The following is a 9,559-nucleotide window of genomic DNA, read 5'->3' on the forward strand; positions in this document are numbered from 1 at the left end:
CTGGCCGTTGCTCTGAATGAGAGCGCACGTTTGGACTGACAGTTTGATCAAACCAATCAGATATTGATTTGTAGCCAATGGGCGTGTTCTTTCAGAGTTCCCCTCGGTTCCAGGGTGTTCTAGAAGGCCCGCTAGTTTCACTGGCTCGAGGCAGAGGATCTAGTTGAATGCGACGAAGCAATTCATGCCGTTTTATTGTTTTTAAAACGTTGAAATCACAAGTTGCAACGGGGTGAAGAATGAAGTCGTTGCGGAATTGTTGTGAGTACCATTTTCAAGACACAATTCAGTGAAAAGACGGACATTATAACGCCGCGGGGCGGGGTGTGGTGTGGTGTGTGTCTACAGAAGCTCCAGTTGTGATAGACAAAAACGTTCGCCACTGGATTAAAGGCAACAAACAAACATTTCAACAACAGTGCAAGACTTCATTTTCTTAAATAACCTTCTGAATAAAAACAGCTGGAATAAACGGTGAGGGGGACGAGACTGCGTTTGGTTTATTAAGGATGTTCTTGATGTGTATAGTTCATCACCTTAAGTCTTAAGTATTTTAGAACTTTGCACGTCTATCTGGCTTTTAACTACCGATCACAATCCACGTTAACGGTGTTTGCCATTTGGCTGTCTTTGTTTTCCTTTAAAGACACATTTTTATTCATGTTCGTAACGTGGCTCACACAACCTCTCTTCCTAAACGATCATCGAGTTGTGTGTCTTTCCATCTTCTTCTTAGCAAACAAGCTACAGGTTCATACGCCAATAAACTGGACAGGAGTGTGGAGCAGAACTGGGATTTGCATTAGGGGCTTTTGCTGAACGTACAGGACCCCTCGTGGGACGGGACTAATATCGCGATTTGCATCATCGGGAAACGTGTCCGCAAAGTTTAAAATGGCCTTTGCTCCTGTCCTGTCATACGCACTACGTCCACTAGAGGTCTTCTTATATTCCTTTTTGTTGGTGATGTAGGAGCTGGAGCTTCTGACCCACACCTTCGAAGCTGATGAAGCCCATTCAATCATCCGATAACCGGGTTGTTCTGCATGCGTCATGACATGTTCGCCAGCTCGATAAAGCAACACTTCCTCTCCTGTTCGTCGTACAGCGATTCCGCCTGTGCCGACCTCGCCTCCTCTTCCACCTCCTGTCCTGCGCTGTCGTGCTCTTGCTCTGCATACTGAAGATGATGATGGCGTCCAGGGATGTGTCTGAGAGCCTGCAGTGGACAGGGTCCCATTTTAGGACAATGGGAGATAATGACTGATAAAGGAGGCCGAGAAACCGCCACCAAACCTCCCCCGAGAGTCGAGATGTGCGAGGAACATCTGCAGGAGCTTTCACAGCTGCTGCTGTTGCTGCTGTGTTCAGTACAGGCGTCAAAGTTTGTCCCGTCCGCTTTGAGTCTCATGGAGTTGCGTCTGCTGCTGCCGCTCTCGAAGGTTTCCTGCTTTCGAAGGATGTGTCGGCGGATAATCCTGCGAAAGGTTTTCCTGAACTCCCGGATTCGATAGGCATAGATAAAAGGGTTGATGACGGAGTTGGCGTGGGAAAGGATGATCGCCACGAACATGATCCACACTGGAGGACCAGCGCAGTCCGGACAGAAGAGCGTGAAACAGTTTATGATGTGTAGAGGAAGCCAGCAGACGGCGAAAAGTCCTACGATGATCGCTAGAGACTTCGCCGCCTGGACTTCTTTCTGCAGCGTGGAGCGAGACTTCCCCCCGTGCACCGCCTTCCCCTCCATGAATTTGAGTTGGTGGCGAGCGGCCATGAAGATGCACAGGTAGATCCCGAGCATCAGCAGCAAGGGGATGAGCACGCAGGCTAAGAAGTTGAAGTAGACCATGTACTCCATGACCACCACGTCCTCAAACAGGCAGGGCATGAGGCCCGGGGGGCAAATGGAGCTGTTGCTGCTGTCGGGGAGCTTGTGCCATCCCATCATGGGGGTCGAGGCCGATGATGATGGATAACACCCAGCAGATGGCGATGAATGCCCTGAGCGCGCTGGCCCGTCACCAAGCTGTTGTACCTGGGGAGGAAGATGATAGAAACATCAAATATAATATAAGAATGCTTTTTTCCCCTCTAAGGACAGCCATACTTAAAGAGGACAGATGTTCAGGTGTATATCAGTATGTAGCGTCTCTACTTTAAAGAGTCCTCTCCTGCTGATGTTCAGGTGTATATCAGTATGTAGTGTCTCTACTTTAAAGAGTCCTCTCCTGCTGATGTTCAGGTGTATATCAGTATGTAGTGTCTCTACTTTAAAGAGTCCTCTCCTGCTGATGTTCAGGTGTATATCAGTATGTAGTGTCTCTACTTTAAAGAGTCCTCTCCTGCTGATGTTCAGGTGTATATCAGTATGTAGTGTCTCTACTTTAAAGAGTCCTCTCCTGCTGATGTTCAGGTGTATATCAGTATGTAGTGTCTCTACTTTAAAGAGTCCTCTCCTGCTGATGTTCAGGTGTATATCAGTATGCAGAGTCTCTACTTTAAAGAGTCCTCTCCTGCCTGATGTTCAGGTGTATATCAGTATGTAGCATCTCTACTTTAAAGAGTCCTCTCCTGCTGATGTTCAGGTGTATATCAGTATGTAGTGTCTCTACTTTAAAGAGTCCTCTCCTGCTGATGTTCACGTGTATATCAGTATGTAGTGTCTCTACTTTAAAAGAGTCCTCTCCTGCTGATGTCCAGGTGTATATCAGTATGTAGTGTCTCTACTTTAAAGAGTCCTCTCCTGCTGATGTTCAGGTGTATATCAGTATGTAGAGTCATCCATACTTTAAAGGGCCTAGTTAGTGGTTTCACATGAGACAAAGTCTGAAAAGTTCCACCCGCCCTTCCCTTTCTCCCGTTTATAAAACTCCACTAGACTTTCTATTTTAACCCATGTTATGATTACAAACCACCAGAGCGCGCCGTTTAGCTACAAACGGAAATATGGTCCATCTGCATCGACCTGGCCTTTTCTTTCAGAGAAGACCAGAGGTGTAAAGTAACTAAGTAGCATTTACTCAAGTACTGTACTTAAGTACAATGTTGAGCTACTTGTCCTCTACTTGGGTATTTACATGTTATGCTCGTTTGTACATTTATTCAGTACCTTTAGTTACTTTGCATATATGATAAACAATAGGATCAACACTTAACAATACTTTAGATAAACCTGGATTAAATTCACAATTAGTATTAAACTCGCTGCAACCTTCACCAGCTTTGAGAACACTTTGATGGTCAGTCATTATAAAACACATCATATATATTATTCTGAAATGGACCAATCTGCACAACGACTACTTTCACTGTCTTTCACTATATTCTGATGAGAATACTTTTCTACTTCACTTGAGGAACATTTTGAAGTGCAGGACTTTTACTGTAACAGAGTATTCCTACACTCTGGTACTTCTACTTTTACTCAAGTACAAGATCTGAGTACTTCTACTTTACTGTCAAGTACAAGATATGAGTACTTCTACTTTTACTAAGTACAAGATCTGAGTTCTTCTACTTTACTCAAGTACAAGATCTGAGTACTTCTACTTTTACTAGAGTACAATATCTGAGTACTTCTACTTTTACTAAGTACAAGATCTGAGTTCTTCTACTTTTACTAAGTACAAGATCTGAGTTCTTCTACTTTACTCAAGTACAAGATTCTGAGTACTTTTACTTTTACTCAAGTACAAGATCTGAGTACTTCTACTTTTACTCAAGTACAAGATCTGAGTACTTCTACTTTTACTCAAGTACAAGATCTGAGTACTTCTACTTTTACTCAAGTACAAGATCTGAGTACTTCTACTTTTACTCAAGTACAAGATCTGAGTACTTCTACTTTTACTCAAGTACAAGATCTGAGTACTTTTACTTTTACTCAAGTACAAGATCTGAGTACTTCTACTTTAACTCAAGTACAGATCTGAGTACTTCTACTTTTCCTCAAGTACAAGATCTGAGTACTTCTACTTTTACTCAAGTACAAGATCTGAGTACTTCTACTTTTACTCAAGTACAATATCTGAGTAGTTATACTTTAACTCAAGTACAAGATCTGAGTACTTCTACTTTTCCTCAAGTACAAGATCTGAGTACTTCTCTACTTTAACTCAAGTACAAGATCTGGAGTACTTCTACTTTTACTCAAAGTACAAGATCTGAGTACTTCTACTTTAAACTCAAGTACAAGATCTGAGTACTTCTACTTTTCCTCAAGTACAAGATCTGAGTACTTCTACTTTTACTCAAGTACAAGATCTGAGTACTTCTACTTTAACTCAAGTACAAGATCTGAGTAGTTATACTTTAACTCAAGTACAAGATCTGAGTACTTCTACTTTTCCTCAAGTACAAGATCTGAGTACTTCTACTTTAACTCAAGTACAAGATCTGAGTACTTCTACTTCAAACTCAAGTACAAGATCTGAGTACTTCTTAATTTTACTCAAGATCTGAGTACTTCTACTTTTACTAAGTACAAGATCTGAGTACTTCTACTTTTACTCAAGTACAAGATCTGAGTTCTTCTACTTTTACTAAGTACAAGATCTGAGTACTTCTACTTTAACTCAAGTACAAGAATCTGAGTACTTCTACTTTTTACTAAGTACAAGATCTGAGTACTTCTACTTTAACTCAAGTACAAGATCTGAGTAGTTATACTTTAACTCAAGTACAAGATCTGAGTACTTCTACTTTAAACTAAGTACAAGATCTGAGTACTTCTACTTTAACTCAAGTACAAGATCTGAGTAGTTATACTTTTAACTCAAGTACAAGATCTGAGTACTTCTACTTTACTAAGTACAAGATCTGAGTACTTCTACTTTAACTCAAGTACAAGATCTGAGTAGTTATACTTTAACTCAAGTACAAGATCTGAGTACTTCTACTTTAACTCAAGTACAAGATCTGAGTACTTCTACTTTTACTAAGTACAAGATCTGAGTACTTCTACTTTAACTCAAGTACAAGATCTGAGTACTTCTACTTTAACTCAAGTACAAGATCTGTGTACTTCTACTTTAACTCAAGTACAAGACCTGAGTACTTCTACTTTAACTCAAGTACAGGATCTGAGTACTTCTACTTTTACTCAAGTACAAGATCTGAGTACTTCTACTTTTACTCAAGTACAAGATCTGAGTACTTCTACTTTTACTCAAGTACAAGATCTGAGTACTTCTACTTTAACTCAAGTACAAGACCTGAGTACTTCTACTTTAACTCAAGTACAAGATCTGAGTACTTCTACTTTAACTCAAGTACAGGATCTGAGTACTTCTACTTTTCCTCAAGTACAAGATCTGAGTACTTCTCCCATCTCTGTTGAAGACGACTTACGTACATCTATGCAGTTCAAAATATATATTTCATATGGAACTCAAATAAGGCCACTTCTCCAAATCAAACACAAAACAAACCCTGACTTTGGCGACTAATAAAAGTGTGATTTTCCATGTGATCCAAAAAAGTAAAACCTTTCCGATTAGCTATGTTACCAAAGCTTGTCAGATTTTGAGACGTTACAATCATTAGAACACATATTGTTGTTTGTACGTCTTTGGGCCGCAACGAGTTGATAATATTCAGTATTCGGTGTATAGGAGGTTTCCCTGGACTTGTACTCGGATCAGCCGACGGCTCGGTGGAAGCACTTCTCATGGCGGAAGTAAGCGAGCCAGAATAAACAAACGGCGGTCCTGCAGGCCGCAGAGGAAGGTCTATTCTGGGGAGGCCTGTGTGGGAGAGCAGCTGAGATATTTGGCTTGTTTCGATCACATTCTTCAGATGTTAAAGTGCAGAGGTTAATGTTGCAACAACAAATGTTCCTTATTAAATATTGCTTCTTTTATTTCTCATTAAATGTCCATATCTCTTTTAGTAATTCATTATTTTTATTTATTTCTCTCTATATTTCCAAATGTTGTGTTAACTTATCTCTTTTTCTAATCGAAACATTTCAAAATGTAGTTTTTTTGTTACTGTGCATTACATTATAATCTAGTAAGGGAAGCATGCTTGCTTAAAGAAATTCAAAAGAGTGGCGCTCCCCACAATGGTGGTCGGCTATAAAAGGTCACAATGAGCCCTTCTGGTGTGACCGGTCCTGTTTCAACTGCCATCACGTTAACAAAACCCATTCATCATCACCACATTTCATTTCACACCCTTTCAAACTGTACATATTGTATCAGAGTACTCACTGGTACACACGAACAACTGCAGTACATATACAAAGAATGAACATGTATTGTGCGTGCCAGGTGTGATCCATGTGGGGGGAGGGGCACATAAGAGCGGGAAACGTGTCAAATTGTTCTGTGTGTGTGTGTGTGTGTGTGTGTGTGTGTGTGTGTGTGTGTGTGTGTGTGTGTGTGTGTGTGTTGTGTGTGTGTGTGTGTGTGTCAGGTGTGATTCACATGGGGGATTGGGCACATAAGGAGGGGAACACATCTAGTGTGTGTGTGTGTGTGTGTGTGTGTGTGTGTGTGTGTGTGTATACTAGCATTACTATACTTGTGGGGACCTACATCTGTTTACATAGTCACATGTGGGGACCCGCCTCCCTTATGGGGACAAATTGGAGGTCCCCATAAGGGGGGTCATTACTTTTAGGGTGAAGACTTGGTTATTGTTAAGGTTAGGATAAGTCTCTAGGAAATGCATGTAAGTCAATGTAATGTCCCCTGAATGTGATGTATACATGGTATATGTGTGTGTGTGTGTGTGTGTGTGTGTGTGTGTGTGTGTGTGTGTGTGTGTGTGTGTGTGTGTGTGTGTGTGTGTGTGTGTGTGTGTGTGTGTGTGTGTGTGTGTGTGTGTGTGTGTGTGTGTGTGTTTTATCTGATCCGGATGGTTACACCATGGGTATTACAAAGTTGACTAAGTCATCCAAAATGCAATGAAAGTGGTGATCAGCAATTGTATATGTTCAAATGACCCGAACACAACAGGAGGGTTGAAGAGGTCATATTCTGCTCATCTTCAGGTTCATACAGGGGCAACACAGGAATATTAGCCTTTGCAGACCATTTACATGCACTAAAATCACACGTCAAGAGAGGGAAACCCCAGAATAGAGCCTCTTTAAGATCTGAGTTAATGTGATGAGCTGAGAGGTGAAATATCTGGACACATACCGTCTAATTTGATATCTTAATCTAGGCCGACATTCAACATAAGTGGTTTAATAAGCGCTGTGTTTTACCAGTTAAAATATGAAGTAGGATCACACGGGGGGTTTGAGGGGGGGGGTCACAGTCTGTGTAAGTAATTAGAGCGCCGCTCGTTGGATTCCCCCGGAGGGAAGAGGACTCGTGGGAGACGCAATTTCTGGAAACACTTAATCTGCCAAGGGTTTCTGGATCAAATGTCAAATCTCGATACTCATAAATAGAAAATGAAATATGCGGTTTTATTGTGAGACCTCCACTCGCACGGGGACCAGGAGACGCATTACACTGAGCTGAGAAAAAAATATAGGAGTGCCATGAAATTTGTATGATTATTTGTTAACTATCTATTTATTTATATTTTGACATTTAGCTATTTACTTGTTTGTTTTTGTTTTTAAAAAAATATTTCCGCATTTTTGTATTCACTCTTTGAAATTCCTCAATTTCTTTGCTTATTTAAAATGTATTCGTCTTTATAAGGGAGGTGTGTGGCGCAGTGGATGGTGCGTTGGTGTTGGGATCAGGTTCAAACCCCACTGCAGTCAGCATGTCGTTGTGTCCCTGGCCAAGACACTTCACCCCAACCTGTATTGAGTATGTAAGTCGCTTTGGATAAAAGCATCTAACAAGTAATATGTATTTTATTACACTCCCATGCGGATTTGTTCGAACAATGACGGAAAAATCTGAAAGCAGTCCGTCATTTTGACCGATTAGAACACAACTCGGAACAGCGCCAAAATGTCCACCAGTGGCCAACATTATATTACATCCTTAGTGGCCAGGTAGACTGAGGGCGATCTACTGTACTCTGTAACTGTTATTTAGTCATTCTCACCCCTGTCCAGTTGGTGGCGAGTGTGTGCATATTAAGTAGCTATTGTCTAGTCTTGTTTTTGACCTCGTTGATTAACCGGCTTTAGCGATCGCAGCTGATCGTCCGAAGCTTTTTTAATAAGCCCAGTAGTTGTGATGGTGGATAAACGAGGTAAAAAGAGGGATTGATGCGGTGGAGGATGGAGGACAAGCCAGTAAGACTAAAACTGACAGCGTTCAGGCGGCGGCAGAGGGGCAGGCAAGTGGCAAGGAGTTGAAGCGGAGTACCGGGTTCAGTGGGAGCAAGAGTTTGAGTGGCGGAGGCGGGAAGACGGCAAAATGTTCTGCGACATCTGTAGAGAAGATGAGTAACGGATTTGCCCGAGGGTGCACGGCGATGCAGAGATCAGCGTTCAGGCGACAGCAGGGCAATTGAGTTGTTCTTGTACATGTTTTCTACATATTCTGATTGTAATTATCATTTAAAACGATGGCATGGTTCATATTTGCGTGTTGAGGCCCAGTGGTCGTGGTGTTGTTAGCGGCCTCGGCTCTCTGTCAGTCAGGAAAAAAGAAACCATGTTCGTGTTGACATGAAAAGTGACCACACTCTGTTCATCTTTCTGTTTCTCCATGCCCTTAAAAGTTCTGTTCTGTATCATCATTAAAAATTAAATTAAATTAAAAATAATCATTAAAAAATGAACATTTGCTGCTCAGTACCCAAACATAAATATTAAATATGTCTCATCTCATCATTAAAACATGAAAAATAAAATGACGGGTAATAATGGATTATGACGGAAATGTTACGATCCGAACGAAAAAGTCTAACGCAACCACGGGTCCCATGTCTCCACCCCCGCTCCACTGACCTGAGCGATATCTTGATGGCGATGTAGCGGTCGATGGCGATGGCCAGCAGGCTGAAGATGGAGCTCTGCGTCAGCACCAGGACGAAGCAGGCGATGAACAGGCAGCCGTAGAAGTTGGAGCAGAAGCCGGTGCTGATGGCGATGGAGAAGGGGATGGCGAGGACCCCGACGGCGATATCTGCCACCGCCAGAGACACCACGAAGAAGTTGGTGATGCTCTGCAGGTTGCTGTTGAGGCACACGGCCCAACAAACCAGAACATTTCCCAACACGGAGAACACGGCGATCAGCAGCTCCAGCACGATGTAGATGTGGAGGTAGTAGTTAAGGGGGGGTTCTTCAGACATCGTGAAGGAAAGGTCAAAGGTGAGGAGGGAGGAAGCCTCGCCTCAAACACCATCGCTGCAGCCGGGCGCCTCACCTCCACAAACATCCACCGCCAAACTCCTGACGAGAGAAACTTATTTACTCCTCACTGCACACTCAAAGGGTCCAGATAGAATCCTCTGCTGTCCCCTTCCCTCAGTTCCTCCGCTCTTAAGTCCTCCCCCGCTCACAGCCTTCTTCCCATGAACCTCTCGAGGGGCTGAGATGATGCCAATAATCACTGAGGCATCGTGACGCTGCAGAGACAAAAGAGGAAACGCTGTTACAACACGGAGACATGTCCCAGTAGAGACG

General features: G+C 42.5%; 1 protein-coding gene across 1 annotated transcript in view; it reads right to left on the reverse strand.

The window, feature by feature from the left end:
- Positions 1-844: 844 nt before the first annotated feature.
- Positions 845-9,559, reverse strand: part of adora2aa (adenosine A2a receptor a) — a 14,932-nt gene continuing 6,217 nt past the window's right edge. The window contains 4 exon segments of the mRNA XM_034091407.2: positions 845-1,957; positions 1,959-1,997; positions 1,999-2,038; positions 8,879-9,501. Coding sequence (XP_033947298.1) covers positions 1,052-1,957; positions 1,959-1,997; positions 1,999-2,038; positions 8,879-9,225 — 1,332 coding nt within the window. The 5' untranslated portion in view covers positions 9,226-9,501 and the 3' untranslated portion in view covers positions 845-1,051.

Source organism: Pseudochaenichthys georgianus, chromosome 9, assembly GCF_902827115.2.
Source record: "Pseudochaenichthys georgianus chromosome 9, fPseGeo1.2, whole genome shotgun sequence".
Taxonomy (NCBI): domain Eukaryota; kingdom Metazoa; phylum Chordata; class Actinopteri; order Perciformes; family Channichthyidae; genus Pseudochaenichthys; species Pseudochaenichthys georgianus.